An 18,426-nucleotide genomic window follows, 5' to 3' on the forward strand; every position below is an offset into this window, starting at 1 on the left:
CAAGACAACTGCTTAAGTTGAGTACATTACTGCGATGATCTTTCATTAGCTTAAAATTAAATTCTTCCCTCTGTTAAAACAATTTTTGCGACTTTATTTTAATGTGACACAAGCCAAAGATGCGAAGGCACCGTCGATTTTGACCCCATACTTTTGAATAGTGGCCTCATTCAGACCAAGGTCCAATTTATACTTCGTAAAAAGCAACACAATAAAAGAATAAATAGAGAAAATTAAAGTTTAGCATCACAAGTTTCAAAGTCAAGGAAATTCTGTTAGAAGATCCTATATGTCAGATATCATTTCATTATCAATCAATATTACGCACCAATTATTTGTCTCAATTTAAGCGAACTGATGGACATATAATTCCTTGTAAAATAAATAAAAATAACAGGCTGAACAGTAGCAAGCAAAGAAAACACATCAAAAGCAAATTGTTAATATCCTATTTAATCCTGATAATGATGACATGGCGTCTTTGAAACGTCGTTCTTTTTTCCTTTCCCTTTTTTTTTTTTTGAATAAGGTAAAGAAAAAACAACTCACCCTTAACGCCCTCACGACCCTTGGTTGTCTTTACAAAAAGAAGTTCACGACAGATTGAGTAAAATTGTATCGTTTTCCTTTTAATTACGTGTTACAATGATAAACTGCTGTTTGGTTCACAGAGACGTCAGCTGACCAGTAGGATAACGTTTTGATTGACAGAACGCTTGAATAGATCATTTGATCAATAGACCAATAGATCAATAGATCAATATTTTAATTCTGTTAATTACCTTATTATTAAGCACTATACCTTCAAACGACCAAAAATGTCAATGGTCGTTATAATAACAGTTGTTATTAAAGTTGTAAGAATGAGTGGGGCCATTTGGCTTCTTTCCCGGATGCTATAAGCTTTCAAGTTTAAAAAGCTTTACATGAACTAAAGAAAACCTGTCTAAAGCCATGAAATGAGCTTTTATTATTTTAATTAATTAGGTCCCCGCCAGTACTGTGTTAGTGAACATTTATGTCATTATGTTAAAAATGTAATTTTGGTCCTGCTAAACTTGAAGCGGCAATTTGAGTTTATAGGTATGAAGTAATATAAGCTTGAAAATAAAACTGTAACCAAAAGGCTGCTTTGTATGATAGTGGGGAAACAGGTTTTAAGTCTAAACAGTGTGATAAAGATGAAAAATGTAGTTTTTTATATTCTGATTTTTGATTACTGATTTTGATTATTTATCAATTACGTTCAAGCCTGAATTTTTTTTTTCAGGCTTGCTCTTCTCAAGACAACTGCTTAAGTTGAGTACATTACTGCGATGATCTTTCATTTGCTTAAAATTAAATTCTTCCCTCTGTTAAAACAATTTTTGCGACTTTATTTTAATGTGACACAAGCCAAGGATGCGAAGGCACCGTCGATTTTGACCCCTTACTTTTGAATAGTGGCCTCATTCAGACCAAGGTCCAATTTATACTTCGTAAAAAGCAACACAATAAAAGAATAAATAGAGAAAATTAAAGTTTAGCATCACAAGTTTCAAAGTCAAGGAAAGTCTGTTAGAAGATCCTATATGTCAGATATCATTTCATTATCAATCAATCATTACGCACCAATTATTTGTCTCAATTTAAGCGAACTGATGGACATATAATTCCTTGTAAAATAAATAAAAATAACAGGCTGAACAGTAGCAGGCAAAGAAAACACATCAAAAGCAAATTGTTAATATCCTATTTAATCCTGATAATGATGACATGGCGTCTTTGAAACGTCGTTCTATTTTCCTATCTCTTTTTTTTCTTCTCAAATCCTGAATAAGGTAAAGAAAAAACAACTCACCCTTAACGCCCTCACGACCCTTGGTTGTCTTTACAAAAAAGAAGTTCACGACAGATTGAGTAAAATTGTATCGTTTTCCTTTTAATTACGTGTTACAATGATAAACTGCTGTTTGGTTCACAGAGACGTCAACTGACCAGTAGGATAACATTTTGATTGACAGAACGCTTGAATAGATCATTAGATCAATAGACCAATAGATCAATAGATCAATATTTTAACTCTGTTAATTAGCTTATTATCAAAAATGTATCACCGTTTTGTCATCTTCAGTTTTACTATATTAGAAATTGTAAAAAGGGAATCCCTAAGAAAACTGTTTGAGAAAACTTGCTGGAAACTCCTGCATATTATATCACTGCTATGTTAATAACGAGAATTGTGAGAAGCTATAGGTTAAATAAAATCAATACAATTCAATCTTAATGAAAATGCTATCTTTTTATAGCATTATTAGATAATTAAGAGAGTCAGATACTATCGTTGCTTGGCCACTAAGCACTATACCTGCAAACGGCAGTTGTAATTAACGTTGTTAGAATAAGTGGGGCCATTTGGCTAGTTTCCCGGGTGCTTTAAGCTTTTAGGTCCAAATTTTTAACATAACTAAAAAAAAACCTGTCTAAAGCTTTAAAATGAGCTTTTATTATTGTAATTAGGTCCTCCGGCAGTACTGTGTTAGTGAATATTTATGTTATCATGTTACAAAATGTAATTTTGGTCCTGCCAAACTTGAAGCCGCAATTTGAGGATATAGGTATGAGGTAATATAAGCTGGAAAATAAAGCTGTGACCAAAAGGCCACTTTGTATGATGGTGAGGTACGGTCGGTCGTTCGCTTACGCGACAACCAAATTTTTTCGGCCTGGTTTTACCAAATTTCCTTACCCTTGGTGCTTCGCTGGCGAGCTTCGAAAGATGGAGCTCCGATAAAAGTTAAAGATGAGAATTTGGATCACTAAGTTCTTTCCTCTTGCAACTCTATTTTAATGCGACACAAGCCAGGGATGCGAAGGCGCCGTCGAAATTCTACTTACAAAGGCGAGAAGAAATTTTTGATTATTTTACATATTTGTGTCTGCCTTTTTAATGTGTTAGTCGAAAAACAAGGAAAATTGGTTCTCATTATTGTTTTCAAATTGTCTGCTTCGGATTTAAGAAGACTTAATCTGCGGTAACCATAAGATTCCTTTGCGGCTGCACATTTATTGAAAAAGCAAGAACCCGTTCATTTGTTATTTATTTTTTTTAACTTAGCTATTTCTACGGTATCTTCATTTGGATCAAGCTTTTATTTTCAAAAAATGCTTTGTGTAATTGTAGAAACTTGCTTGCAAACACTAGCTTGTAATGTAAGACAAACTTACCAGGAGCATTCTTGATTAAGTTTGGATCGTTTGACGTCGGCTTGACCTCCGAAACGTTTTCAGAGCTTTGAGGGACCGTCCATATAGTATATGTCGGCGGGAGGGGAGAAGGAAAATTAGGGAGGGGGACATCGAAAAAAATACAACAGGGAGGGGGGGTCCACAATTGTATTGTCTGATGAGTGGGGGCCTTGAAAAAATGTTTTTAAATCATCTTTTGTTCCATCAGATTATCCTTATCAAAGAAATAAACATTTCAGAATATCTTGTACTCATATGAACTCAGGGCATTAAAAATGCGAACTATGAAATCAGAATTAAGGTGGCACAAGGTAACAATAGCAATTGCTTAGATGATTATGCGAATTAGAAAATAGTAGAAGTCTTTTTTCATGAATGGAAATGAAAGCATGGTTGGTGACAAAGCAACTTGCATTTCGCATTAATGGTGCTCCTTTATTCAGTGACTAAGTGGTTTTGTGGGTGACAAAGGAACTTGCATTTTGCATTGATGCTGCCCCTTTATTCATTGAATACATCCATTCCTTTGTAACAGAAAAGCCGGGTGATGCATTTTTCCTAAACAGTTTAGAAAACAACCGAGAGCACCCAGAAAGAAACGAGGAAATATTGAAGTTCACGAAAAAGCATTACAAAGTAGATGAACTGTACATGGAATTCTTAAAAGATGGATGCAAAGAGAACAACGGTGGTCATTGTAGCTTGTGTTAGGATATTGGATGGAAACGTCCAACAATGGCCAGGGTTCCTGAGCTAATGCCTGGCAAGGAAAATCCAGGCCAGTACAAAGATGTATTTGACACGCCCAACAAGAGAGACACCGGGCAAGCACGACCTGTTGACGAATTTGCTCCTTGTGCAAACATAAACAAATGCGAGTATAATCTTTGTAAACGACAAAAAAACTAGATGAGTTTTCTGTATAGTTTGCTGTTGAATAGGAACATGTTACAGCCTATGTTCAACACATGGAAGAGCAAAACGCATGTGCACTGATAACAGCAAGAGAGAAACAACAACAACAAAAACAAATAAATAAAGCAGAAATATTTTGTCCATTTTGACTGGAAGAAACCACAAAAAAGTGGAAAACTGCACTCCCTGACAAAACCGGAGCTGCAGCACTATCTAAAGCACTACAAACTCTCTTGTAGTCAGAATTTTTTAGTCAGAAAATGGATATACAAAACGCCAATCTGTAATAATATTTTAATTATCTTTCCCATTACAATTCAGTAAATTTTGTCAAACACTAGCTACCTCTAACACCAATAAGCGCTTAACTAGGCAAGAACTTTTAAATTACTGGCAAAGTGGCTGAAACTTTCAGCGTTATCCGGCGAATGAAACTGGCCAAGGGAAAAATGCGTTCTCGGTTTTTGCCAGAACTTCTCTCAGCCATTTTATGTCAGGAAATGCTCGGATAAGCACACTGCTCATGTCTGTGTCTTGTATCCACTTCAGACCCTCGGGTGAGTAAATATCAGCGGTATAATCATCAGTCATAAACCTAGTGAAAAAGAACAATCTTTGTTATTGGTGTACTGTCGTAACATGCCATATATAACTCGATCGTAAATTCTTATTCACATTTATATCCATATATTTAAAGAGTTTTATAGCTCTAGAGTTTTTTTTATAATAACATTAACAAGTTAACTGGGGAGCAGGGATGGAGCAGTGGTGAGAGCGCTCGCGTCCCAACAATGTTGCCCGGGTTTGATTCCGGCCCGGTGCCATATGTGGGTTCTCGTCCTTTCTCCGAGAATTTTTCTCCAGATTCTTCTGTTTTCCTCCCTCCACAAAAACCAACACTCCAAATTCCAATGCCATCTTTGATGCACGTACACGTCTTAATGAACTCCTGAGCTCTTTTCTGTGTAACGTGGGTAAATACAAGTTGTTGTTATTATGTGTTGTACCTGTAAACTACCCGCTGGTCCGTATCTCTAGACTGATTTGATCACCAAGACTGTGAGACGCACCATTACCACAATTAAGTGTGCTAGCTACAGTACTTAAAATTTACTTATTTACCTAAACATCTCTTTAACTCTCCCGACAAAGGGTCCAGACAATTTCTAGCGTAACTTTTGAAAGTAAATTTACCCTAGCCTCATTTGGTATTGTTATTAAGTAACAAAACGCTTGCATTTCCGACTTTCTGCAGCTTCAGTTTTATAGGTCGCTAATTAAATCATAGTGTAAATTTACCTAGCATAAATACTCCCGGCAGGGAACTCCGCATAAAATGTCACGGAGCGTATATATAGCAGCATACAGCAAAGACAGTATAACAATTACTGACTAATCATACGTGTAATTCATTTAAATTTACGTTATTCTTGACAGCTGAAATTCCTCCAACCTAACTCCAACCAAAGATCTTTCTTTATAGCTAATACAAATTTTGCAATACCGCCAAACGCCAACAGTGAAAAAAAAGTCGAGATTTTTTTCACTAACCGGTCAGTCTTCAGTCTCCGGCTGGCCATTAGAACAAAAATGTTAAAGGCCGTCTCACCAAATCCATACCCATCAGGTCGAGGCTCCTCGGCCAGGCAACCAATCAACAGATCTACTTTCTCGATATCGCCATCGTAAAGCTCTTTCAATAGGTTTGAGTGATCCCTGTTTGGCGTGAGCTTTTCAAAGGATTCCACTGGAGCGAGATTTGTCAACCGTCTAAACTCGTTATACCGCGGGATTCCACGCTCTCGATCACGCAAGATGTCAATGGTTGCAAGGTCAATTGTCTAAAAGGTAAAAAAGCAAACAACGAATATTATGATGATACGGGACAATAAGGTCACACCCAGGTTCTAAAGGTTTTTGGTCCTCTCATACCGCAAGTGTAAAAGTTTGAGTTTAAAACTGGCAATAAAGTGTACTTTGTTGTTGTTGCTGTTGAAGTTGAGCCACGAGGTACAGTTGACTCCTGATAACTCGAACCTCCAAGGGAAATCGAGATATCGGAAGTTCGAGTTTTTTTAGGGTAAAATTAGTAAAAAAAATGACCTGGAGGGGATTTGAGTGATCGGAAAAGGTTCGAGTTAGCGGTAGGTTCGAGTTTTTGAGGGTTCGAGTTACCGATATTCAACTGTAACAAAAAAAAATGTCAGGCGTCGGTGGGCTCAAATCGTATCTTTATTTAAAACTTATTTTTACCACTTGGCAACAAAATGTTGCTTGACTTCAGAGAAAAGGAGGAAATAAACTTTTAGGACCGGTGCAATAAAGTCATTGCTAGAAGGTGAAACATCAACTTATGGCGAAATCCTGACCAGTGATACTAAAGTAGGGAGGGGTGTTGCCGCTTGGAAGTTGTATGACGGTAAATTTCCGTTCAATTTACATAAAACTGCTTTCTTCGATTAGGTATCTTTGAACTTCTCCAAATCCTTCTAAACTAGACAAAGGTATCGCTTTAACCCTTCAGATAAACGAAAACTTGTCGTTAACTCTACTCCGTAAAGTTCTGGTAAAGTTAACTTTACTCCGTAAAGTCCTTGTAAAGTCCTTTACTCCATAAAGTCCTGGTAAAGTTTTATCGAAGAAACTCGGCTCATTGCGACAGAAATAACAACCCTAAAACTTCTAGCACAACAGGGAAGTTTTTATGTCTGTCAATCTCTACTCAGCTCACGCGACCTTTATTGGCCTTTAACAAGTGCTATTTTGATATCATTCTCACCTCTCCTTTCTGTTGGTGTTTCGGTAACTTTAGGTTCATCAAGTGTTTAGGGTAGTTATGAAGAGTCAACGCCCCAGGATGCTCTACACCAAACGTGTACACAATGTCATCCATGCTGTTTTGTGTCATGACTTTTCTGGCCTTGTCAAAAGAATACTCTGGAAGTGAGTACGATTTCCCTGTCCTCTGACCAGTCGAGGAAGAAAGAATATGCAAGTCATCTGGCAGCAATGGGTGCATGCGATAAACTGATACGAATTCTTCAGTCAGGGAGAAGGGGACGCCATTGAAATCGCTTGGAGATCCCACGATTGGCTTCAGTACTCCACTGCTTGCACTGATGCTAATGTTATGAGCCGCCAACCAATCAAATACCTCTTTGCCAGGACTAAGACCAAAGTTCACGCGCACGCCGGCACGCAATGCACTGTTGTTTAAAATGGCTGGGGTCCATTCTACTGTGTGAATTTTCATGATCACAGCCGTGTTTATTAACCTATACAGATAGAAAAAGGAAAAAAGCTTTAATAAGCTGCTAAATAAGGATGGGCGGGACTATTAACGTATTTTTCTTGCCTACAACAGTTCACGCGTAAGTGTATTAAATTAAGTATAACCAAAGGATGATATTTTATAGAGTTACAAAATGGTTACCGCTGTTATTGCTAGGTCCCTTTCGACCATGCTTTTGGCATGGACATCCAGTTTTCCCATTTACCATAGTTATTCAATATTCTTAATGGTATTAAAAAGGTCACACGGTTCAAAAGAGCCAACAAGTCAAACCTCACACATATTTACCTGGCTGTGTCATACAGTTTCTGGTCTTGCCATTCAGGATAATAAGTTCTCAGCATATCACAAATAGAGTTGTGTTCTCGAGTAAATATGTTGTGCATGAGGCTAAGACCAACCCACCAATTGTTGTTAAAACCTAAAAAACAAGTTTTTCAGTTGTCAAATAAACGGGGTTGATATGATGGCAGCCCCTGAGTGGCTGAAGGAATCATAAATCAAAGTGAAGCGGATACTCGTCGGGAATTTTAAAGAACAACTCAAACATAGGCGTACGGGCAATTTTTTGCCAGGGGGGGCGGTGAACCATTTGCCCAAAAAATTATCGCAAGTTGCCCAAATTTTTCCGAAAAAGTCGAGAAGAAACGAGGGTCCTGCGATGCACTACCTTATTGTTACTTATTTTCGCGGGACTTCATTTTCGCGATTTTCGCGATTTTCAAAAAATCGAGAAATTAAAGACCCGCGGAAATTAATTCTAACCGATTTCTATTGTATTTTTTATGCTAATTACGTATTTTTGGCCAAATCGCGAAAATTATGACTCGCGAAATATTCCTGTTCCATTTTCGAAATTCGCGAAATTAAGTGCCCGCGAAAATAAGTAACAATAAAGTAATATAAGCTACCATAGGTCTACATATGAAGGGAAAATATTCTCGTGCAGTTCTTGCATATGAATTTATCATATGGGCTCATAAATCACCTTAAAAGAAATAGCTATCTGCTATTTCGACGGCCGAAGATTTCAATAATGCGATCTTTTCATTGTTGACTACAGATTTGGCATACCGTATGCCCTTTCAATGTTAATAAGTGCGATGTTACTGACACGTTGCCCCATGGTGCTGTTGAAGTAAGTTTTCAATCTGCGCAATGCACACAATGATCTTTCTGCAGAACACGATGTAGCAAGTATCATGCACTGCGAGGATATGTACCACATAAGAAAACTATGGAGACATATCAAATAGAACATTCTCGTGCATTGTCTTCAGCATTTCTGAAACAGTCATGTAGCCTAATCCGCGCAAACGACGAAAACTCGCGTACATTTTCTGCTCGGCTTTCAGAATCTCGCCGTCGATTTTGTAAAATTTAGCAACGCGGGAGAAGCTTTCTTTATCAGGGTCGTGTTTTACCGTGACATAAATTTCCCAAATTGAGTGACCATCATTGTGTCCATTATTAAAGGAAATATGAATTTATTTGTTATAACGTTTAGAAAAGGAAGTTCACAATAACTGCTGGCTCAGTTCCACGTACAAGCAACGCTTCTTTGGTGCATTCATCAAACTGTCCATTCACTGGTTCTTTAAATTTAACATCTCACTAGATTCCACGTTCTTTCTGGATGTATCGATTCTCACTGACGTCTCTACTTGAAATGGTGGCCGCCGGAAATTTACGTCCTACAGTTACGAAGATATCAGCGCCTCTCGAAATAAGGAATCTTGGGTAAATCTTGTTAGTGAATCTGGTCTCACATTTAGTCTGGTGCCATGTGTCAGAAAAATCGTTCCCGTGGGCATTTCATGAACATTCTAGTTTCTTTGCAGAAATCTAATCGCAAAAAAGTTGTCTGTAATTTTTTCGAAGAATAATTGTCAAGAAAATAATAACCACGCCGACTTCAGGTTAAAATAGAAAATAAAGAAAACTACTTTAAAAATTGGCTTTGCCCAAATTTCTCTTGCTGCCCAAAAAATCTGAGTTGCCCAAAATTTGGGGGGGGCTGCAGCCCCCCCAGCCCCCCCGGCCCGTACGCCTATGCCAAAGGTACAAGAATTTCTTGTTTTGGGCGTGGCTTATTAAATTATCTTGACCCCTAATAGTAAAGAGATACAAAGACGGCTGCACTGAACATTGGCGTCCTACAGAGATCATAGGCTCGCTGCATGGTCCTCTGTATTTAATTTTTTGTTCCTTTTATTTGCAGAGCTTTATTTTAATGCCCTTAAAATCACCTCAACGAAGCCGTAAATATAGAGACTAGAATTTAAAATGAAATTAAGCACGCTATACTAAGTTAAGTCAAAGGTGTTTTTATTATCTCCCAGGGTTCCCTGGAAAGCGATCAAGCTAGATCAAAAGATACGTCAGCTCACAAAGGGGTCTTTCATTTATAAAAAAAATAAAACTTCTGGATTATCTCTAACGGGGCAAAGACTCTACTAATGGTTTACCGGTTTGTTCAATGCCAGTTTTGCTATCTAGTGGCAGTAGGCCATCTTTTTTTGAAACTGTCATTTTTCCATCCTTGAAGCTGCGCAGCTTAGCACTAGTTTGCTCATCACTTCCATACAGCTGTGACCCGTCCCACCAATGTGTGACATCATTTTGAAAGGTGGCGGGAGTGTCTTTGTTCTGTTGAGCGGAAAATACATTGGTATTCAGGTCAGATTTTGATTTGGTATCTTTGGTATCTGGCGTTGTTCATATGGCGCGCCATCTGTGTAAAATTACTTTTATATGTTGTCAACGTTTAGGATGATTTCTAGAACGTTCAAGAAATATTTTGGATTATTCCAAGCAATATTCTCAACACTCGATAAAATCGCGATGTTATACAATACCGCAAAAGCTCGAAATAACTCAGTGAGCTCTCTAATGGTCAGCTTGGGCTAAATGTGGTAACATTTAAAATTGACCGTGAGGAACGTTCATTTTTTATTAATTTGAGCACGATCCGGATCGTGAATGACCTGCTCTAAAAATTGCTCTACTTGTTAAAATTACCGAGGGACTGTTGCAGTTGTCTGGTTTAGTTCGTGGAATTTTCATCTCTCCGTGGTGTTGCTTGTAAAGGGGGTCGTCTTTGTCTAGGTCTATATTTATCCGGCGCGAGGTATCAACTGGTCCATGGTCAAACCAGTCATGCAGGTTAAACTGGATCCACCCTCCGGCTAACAGGTTCAGCTGCTTGGCGGGTATAAACTGTTCCCTTGTCATCAATCTTAGATAAGAAAAGGTATTTGAGAGAGAACACTTCATGAGATGAAGAAAAAGAAATCAATAATGCTGACGAGTTGATTAAGATCTGTTGCAAAACTAGAAGAAATTGAACTGAGATATCGTGATTAATTTCTATTTGTTTTAAAATTTTTCAAACCAGTTTGATTTTATTTTTCATTGCCCCAACTGGTTTGAAAAATTTTAAACCAAAGATAAAATTAAACTACAACATATACCTAGCAGCAACCCGCTATAGCGATCTCATGTTCAGTAAATCTTCTGTTCAATGTAGAGGTTGTATTAATGACAGTGGAGGCCCGCTCTACGGACGCCACTTTTCACGGACAGTTTTGTTTGTCCCGACGAAATATATATTAAGACAATGCGCGAACACTTTACTGTGACCCAAGTGAGGACATGATCTCATACAAAATTAACCTCTTTTTAAAGACACTTGTTCAGTACCTGCGTACTTTATTTTTAATTTGACATGGTTATGTACTGATTGCAATCTTTTAGAAAAATAGAAGTTTTCTACAAGACAATTGAAGAAAACACTTTTTTAAATGCAAGACACTATTTAAATAAGCGTTAGGTTTCTTCAGTTCGATTTTAAGTCAAAGTTAAGGAAATAAATAACGTTCTATTGCTGTCAAAATTGTATGCTTTAATGTTTATATTGATATAACACGTCTGTGACGTTTGTTTTGGAACACCACTTTATATGGACACCAGGATAATACGGACACTTTTACACGTGCACGTGTCCCTTTGGTGTCCGTATAAGCCGGGTTCCTGGCAGGTGAATGGCATTTTCAGTTTCAATTAGTTAAACGCTTCTTGTAGTTCTTGATTTTCAACTCACCTTCTGCTTAACTCTCTTGGACATGGCTCCAAAAGGTCTTTGTCCTCAAAAGTCTTGGTGCGGTTTACATTTCGGCCAAACCGGTAAAACCTGCTTCCTGAGGCCGGTTGATCCAGATCGTTGCAGGTTCCGTCATGGGTTCGCGTAGTCCTCATTTCTTCAGTACAGTACACTGTAAAGAAATGCCGCCAGCATTCACAAAATTAGTTTAAAATTTATTCCCAAGCGCAAATTTTGTCACACATCTGCTGACACTTACTGAATTTTAGCAGAGAATATAAATTTTAAACTAGGTTGAAGAGACAGACAAAAGCTGCAACGGGCAGTTATTTTATTATTCTCTATATGTTGTTGAATGAATGGCATTAAAACCGTCTGGTTGCCTCAATCAAGAGTTTTTAAACAAATTCGTCACCAGGATTTTGATCAACCGCCTTGATTATTTCAATAACGTCAGAAAAAAATCAAAACCAATACAACAATGCTAAAAATGGGTTTAAAAATGCTGTATATGGCCATGAGAAATCTGGGGACGAGACGCGAGACGAGGGACGCGTATCGCCCCGAGATTTCCCACGTGCATTTTCACAAGTGCTTTTCTCGATTCACGGTCGACGGACTAGGAGAAAAAGAAGGTCTGCTAGTAGTCTATCCCAGGAGAGTATAAGATTATCTAACAGAAATGATAACGCATAGCCTACGTAAAAGTAGCTGCCACAATTTTAAATCTATTTTTCAAATCTTTCTTACTTGTTCTGAAAACCTCAATGTGCGAAGAAGGTTCACATCCAGATTTGAGTTTCTTGCACCTTGATCTTGGCTTGGTTTTACAGCTTGTAGATTTGGTTTGAGCGTACGTCATGAAATGAGTGCCGCAGAAACATTTGTTGCAGTGGTCAAAGCCTGCATACGGGTATCTGTTGTCTTTACAATGCTTTACGCACTCGTCCGTCGTGAGTCCGTCTTTACTCTCGTACAAATGGGAAAACGGTGAGCACTTCTTGTTGAAGAAGAAGCCCAAAGATACGTGACCTGCGATAAAAGGTAGTACATCTCAACATGATAAAACATGTTTATAAGCCAACTGAGTAAAGAGCCAACAATCGGTCACGTGACCAGTCAAAGATAAGAAATTTCTGACTGCAAATCAGAAATCAGAAATGTCGAGGTAATTTATTAAATATTAGATTTGTTTTGATTGGAAGAAGGAATATTCCTTTCAAAACCATATAATGGTTCGACTGACAGGCGTAGGGCTTTTGTAATACCAGTTTCAAATTTCAAGTATCTTGCATTGATAGAGCTTATTTCTGACGTTTGTGAGTTCAGTCTCTGTCAAGAAGAAATCAATTTCTGAGAACACGTCTGGTTGGCCTTTAGAAATTCAGTTTTGACAAAAATTAACGGTATTAAGAAATAGCCGATACCAATATTTCATAAAAGTCACTACTTTGACTCCAGGCGGATGTATTTTTAAAGCCTTTTTGTAATAGAAAATACCTCTTAAACGTTATTCACTTCCACGCTCCAATATTTACCTATCACTGGGTCCTGGCAGTCGTATTTGGGTCCCCTGACTTCGCATGGATAGCTATCAAATAAGTTGTTGTTCATCAAGTAATCTCGTTGTTGAAACTGATAAAATATCATCAAAACGATTGGTAGTTTCCACCAATAAGGTAGCTTTTGAAGGAGTGCTTGTACAAGCTTCGCCAGCATAAGAAGAAGCTGGTTCATTTTGACCTGCGAGAAAAGACGAAAATAGAAAATAAATGCGCCCACAAGTAAGATTTTAAGAGTGTTAAAGTATTGTTCCTAAGCATAAAAAACAAATAATAGAAAAATTGCGCAGCTGTGTTGTAGTCTTTGTTTAAATCCAAACAAGTTGAGTGAATGTGGCGTAAGGGTGTTATATACAGGCCAATGAATAACATTCCTAGCCAATCAGAACGCGCGCTTTAGTGTTTCCATTACAATGTCAACTGAATTTACTAAGCTGAATTAAGTTTGATTTTAATCGAGTTACATTGTACGAATAATGATTCAAAATTATGTATTCTTACTGCAAAATGTTCTGTACCATATCTTTTAAATTAGTAAAGTACTCTTGATTTACGTTAAATGCTTATAAAATTGCAATTCGGCATCATTTTACGTTCGTTTCGAATGCTCATTTTTAGAAAGTGCGAAGTTATCTACATGGCAACCTGCTCAGATGATTATTTTTCACACTTGGTTAATACGGTGGGTGGAAGGGCCGAGGCGAGTTAACTAACCCACTTGTTTTCCCACGCACCACAACGGTTTCCTTAGTAACGAATCCCATGATGCACGCCCACTTGTTTTTTTTTTTTTCAAAACTGTACCACATTTTAGTCTTAAAATCAATGGACGAAGCAAATAATTGCAGTTTATTCAGTTTTTAAAAAGAATTGTGAAGTTTAAAATAATCCATTGGGAAGGGGAAATTCTCTTCGTCCTTGGCAACTTAACTAAAGATGAAGCATGTCGATGACTGTGTTTTGAAGCATCAAAGTGCGTTCAATTTTTTTTTTCAAAGCAAAACAAAACCTTCTTCATTTTGGAATTGCCCAGTTTGCAATTCCTTTTTGTTGCATTAGAGAAATAATTTAAACTCGATTAAATGACTAGGCGGGTGTCATAAACAGAGAACTAAACCATAAAATTAACAGCATGATTTAGTGTTGTTTTGTCCCTTTTTCTTGTTGGCATATCATGCTTATCTATCTACAAAATTAAAATAAACAAGCAGCGCGATATAACTTTTTAGAAGGGTCGGGAGATTAGTCTCTACTGAAAGAAAAAGAGGTTTTTCTGCGTCGGTTAAGTGAAGTCATTGAGTTTTTATCCAGGGTATAGCTTATTATCTTTTTAATGCCTTTGGATAATTACAGTTCTAAATGAATAGAAATGAACTGAAATAAAAGACAAGAAATTGAATTGACAAGAGTTTAAAAGGAAATAAATTACCTGGTTATTTCTTAGCTGTACTTACCGAGTTTTGGTGTCAGATTTCAGCTTCAGATGTGAAAGATACCTGAAGGACTTAACGTCAGACACTAGCGTTGCTTGGCCACTGAGTGCTATACCCGCAGACGACAGAAGATAAAAACTAATCACTGGTCGTTATAGCAACAGTTGAAATTAAGTTGCAAGAATGCATTGGGCCATTTGACTAGTTTCCCGGATGCTATAAGCTTTTAGTTCCAAAACGTGTCACATGACTGAAAAGAAAACCTTTTTAAAGCTTCGAAATGAGCTTTTAATTTTTTTAATTAAGACCTCAGTCTGCCAGTACTGTGTTAGTGAACATTTATGCAGTATCATGTTACAGAAATGTGATTTTGATTCTGCCAAACTTGAAGCCGATGTAATAAATAAAGTAATATATAACAATGGAAAATAAAACTAGGAATAAAAGGCTGCTTTGTAAGAACACGAGAAAACAGGTCATTAAAACTTACAAAATGTCAGTAACAACAACAACCTTTTTTTTTTGCCAATTAAATAGAAAAGTACAGCATAACTATAACTAAAATAGGAAAAAAACTACTCAGAATAGAAATAAACTAAACGAGCTGAGTAGTTAAAAAAATTTAATAATGATGAGAAATGAGAATTGTTCATTCGAATTTCGACCACTTTAACTTGAAGTTCTTCTCTCAATTAAAATAATTTTTCTGCGACTTCTTTCAACTGTTTCAATGTGGCGCAAGCCAGGAATGCGAAAGCGCTGTTGATAATGTAACCGTTTACTCCTGAATATTGACCTCATTCACCCGGTTCAATGTCCAATTTACACTTCGTAAAAATGCAACACACATAAAAGGTATATATAGAGAAAATTAAAGCAGTCAACAAATCGCAAGCATGCACAAGTTTCAAGGTCAAGGAATTTCTGTAAGAATATCCTTACTGTCAGATATCGTTTTATTATCAATCAATATTACACCAATTTGTCTAGAATTAAGCGGACTAACTGATGCCGGAAATATAATTTCTTGTAAAAAAAATTATGACAGGCTGAACAGAGGCAAGTAAGGAAAACATATCAAAAGCAAATTGTTAATGTACTATTAAATAGTAAGGGAAATAAAAACTCACCGTTAACACCCTGTGTTAGTAGATTGTGTAAGTAAGGTGCCCCAATGACCCTTTTAAAAAAGAAGTTTGCAACAGATGGAGTGAAAGTGTGTCGTTTTCCTTTTTAATTACGTGTTACAACGATGAACTGCTGTTTGGTTCACAGAGATGTCAGCTGACCAGTAGGATGCCTTTTTTGATTGACAGAACGCTTGAATAGATCAATATTAATCAAACTCTTTGAGCTCTACAGAGAAATAGCTATTCTATTGAAAAAGTGATTAACAGAAGATATATTGTTTAAAATTGATGCAGCATTAATACTTTTATCGAGTCGAATTAAATTTTCTGTTAAAAGAGATAAAAAAGTCCAATTTTTTCCCGTTTCTCTCACGATCGACATTCAGGCCGTAAAATTAGTAAGAGAAGTAATACAAATTGAAATACCCTCAAAAAACAGTGCTTATTTATGAAAACAAATCAGGGATTTGGTGTCCTTCCACTTATAGACTTGTTGAAATCTTTTATCCCCAGGATATTAAAAACGTCATTAGCAGCTATAGAGTTTTTTACTTGTGTCCGCATAACTTAAATATTTGTTTTAAATATGACCCTTTATTTTTTTTTGTTCACAGCGAAAAAGATGAAAAAAAAATGTAGCATTAATAATGGTCAGTACTGAAGTGTCAAAATTTTTCTATCTCACTCTACATAATGCTTGTGATCAGAAGCCACCATGCCCCCCTTGTAGCCACTTTTTTAGAATGTTTCTATGCAACCTAAATCTCTTTTCATAACGCTAGTTGAAACAAGGGAATATTTCTTAGCTTGCTTACAATTTTTTTATTATTCGGCACTTTTTTTCTTTTTTTATCTTCTTTTTTATCTTCACTTTTATCTTTTTTATCTTCTTTTTTTATCTTTTTTATCTTCCCATTTAGGTCTATTTAAGACTCCTTATAAAATCTGAAGTTATCTGACAGAGAGAAACCACGGTGGGAATATTTATTAGTGTTTCCTCCCCCATTTAAGACGTTTTCAAAGCTGGGGGCGGAAACAAATGATGTCCAATAAACAGTACACTTTTAAAGATCATTAAAACTTGAAATAAACCCCCACCGACAACAGTCACACTATTCTGTTGTAGTATATATTTTAAAATAACTGCTACGCCTGAAAGCTGGGGGCGGAAACAAATGATGTATCGTAGTCTCTCTTATTCGAGAACGTTAATTTCGCTTACAGTCAGATTGCAATTAGCCGTCTGAATTACTATAGTAACTAATGTTTGTGAGGGAAGGACTGGTGAATAAATTCAATAGCTATATATATCTACCTAGCCTGCGACGTAATCTAACTCCGGCTAGACTACGGAACAGTGATAAAGCAGTGTACTAAACGTCTCAATCATTGCTGTAAATCAGTTCGTAAAAGCGCTCTCACGTTGATTCGAATTTACAGAAAACCTCTGACTCACGCTCTCGGGATTCACGTTGTTAGAAGAAATTTGTCGAAAAAAATGCAGAATTCCTCTGAAAGAAATTAAAAAAAAAAAAACAGCCAACACCACATTTGACACTAAGGAATAACTCACTTCGAGAAAGAGTGGCAGCCTGGACCGAGAGTGTCGGCGCGAGTGATTGTAGGATTATTTAGGGGGAAACAAAGAAAAATGGCAAAATGGAACGCTTAATATACGATAATGGTTTCAGGGTTAAATACCAAACCAGATGTACTTTTCCTCGCAACTTTGTTGTTGTGGCGCAATGTTCCAATGTCGATTAGGAGTTTCCTCCAGTGACTTGCAAATTCAACTGAAATTTTCTAGAGCAGTTGCAAAGGTTCCGGCCGGTTTATTTTTCGTAAACTGAAATAATACCCCTCTTTGTCAAAGGGAAGAAACTTATAATTGCTCTGATGTCGTCGACTTTTAATCAACGGACTGCTAGAAGTAAGGAGTAAGCGCAGATTGAGCTCGCCAAATTGAAGGAAACAGCATTCAAAATTCAATTTTGCTCTGCAAGCTGCGGCTTTTCAGAATTTATCTGAAACGCGGTTTCCAATTTAACGGTGTGAGCTCAACCGGTCGCTAATTTCAAGCGGTCTGCGGCAATGATAAACAATCGGCCTAAGGCAATTTTTTTCTCCATCTCTATTTAAACTGGCATTTTCTTAGATAAAATCATCCGTACTGATAAAATGTTTTCAATCGCCTGCAGCTAGTTCCCAGACTTCTTCTTGTTCGAACAAGGGCTCGTCACCAGGCTTTAATGAGGTATAAATATGTGCACACAACTTGACATAAAATACAAATGACTTGATGTATAAAAATATACCGCGACATTAATATATAAAAAATGGAAATGAATATAAAAGATTTGATGTATAATAATATATATTGACATCAGGAGCATAGTGATGTGCTCCTGCATAAATATATTGAAACTTGACATCATGAATATCACTCTTGCGAAGCGTGGCGTATACGCCATATACTGGCAGCGATAATCAAACCGAGATTTTTCTTAGAGACACTTTTCCCCCCTGGTTATCATTTTTTCCTTAGATATTACCGGTTTAGATTGAAGTCGTGGAAGTAGTTGTACCACAATGCGCCTGTGCCGGACCGGATTTTATAGCACAGTTGTTACCCATCTCTGTCTTTTGAAGTAAAGACGATGTTATCAATCAGTCCAATTGATGATTCACTTCACGCAGCTATCACCCCGCATTATTCAAGAAATTGATATGAAGAACGCGGGGTTTAAAATTCTAGTTCCTTTAA

General features: G+C 37.0%; 1 protein-coding gene across 2 annotated transcripts; it reads right to left on the bottom strand.

Moving 5' to 3' along the window:
- Positions 1 to 4,422: 4,422 nt before the first annotated feature.
- Positions 4,423 to 15,731, bottom strand: LOC144641413 (uncharacterized). Of its 2 annotated transcripts, XM_078500433.1 has the most exons (11): positions 15,663 to 15,731; positions 14,554 to 14,641; positions 13,076 to 13,280; positions 12,288 to 12,569; positions 11,538 to 11,709; positions 10,457 to 10,673; positions 9,904 to 10,084; positions 7,724 to 7,856; positions 6,923 to 7,418; positions 5,695 to 5,984; positions 4,423 to 4,738 (listed from the first exon to the last, which is right to left on the bottom strand). In XM_078500433.1, the coding sequence occupies exons 3-11, from the start codon at positions 13,272 to 13,274 to the stop codon at positions 4,561 to 4,563; spliced, it is 2,148 nt and encodes a 715-aa protein (XP_078356559.1). In that variant the 5' UTR covers positions 13,275 to 13,280; positions 14,554 to 14,641; positions 15,663 to 15,731; the 3' UTR covers positions 4,423 to 4,560. The 2 variants fall into 2 exon arrangements, with proteins under 2 accessions (XP_078356559.1, XP_078356565.1); XM_078500439.1 differs by lacking the exon at positions 14,554 to 14,641 and having other exon boundaries at positions 15,663 to 15,722.
- Between the last annotated feature and the right edge of the window lie 2,695 nt (positions 15,732 to 18,426).

Source organism: Oculina patagonica, chromosome 2, assembly GCF_052425735.1.
Source record: "Oculina patagonica isolate OP01 chromosome 2, crgOcupat, whole genome shotgun sequence".
Classification (NCBI taxonomy): domain Eukaryota; kingdom Metazoa; phylum Cnidaria; class Anthozoa; order Scleractinia; family Oculinidae; genus Oculina; species Oculina patagonica.

Coding starts and splice junctions, on each gene's coding strand:
- LOC144641413 (XM_078500433.1), bottom strand. CDS start 13,274: ATGAACCAGCTTCTTCTTATGCTGGCGAAGCTTGTACAAGCACTCCTT. Junction 7,857..9,903: donor AACTGGCATTGAACAAACCG/GTAAACCATTAG, acceptor CTTGTTTTTTAG/GTTTTAACAACAATTGGTGG. Junction 4,739..5,694: donor CGGAGACTGAAGACTGACCG/GTTAGTGAAAAA, acceptor CTTTTTCACTAG/GTTTATGACTGATGATTATA.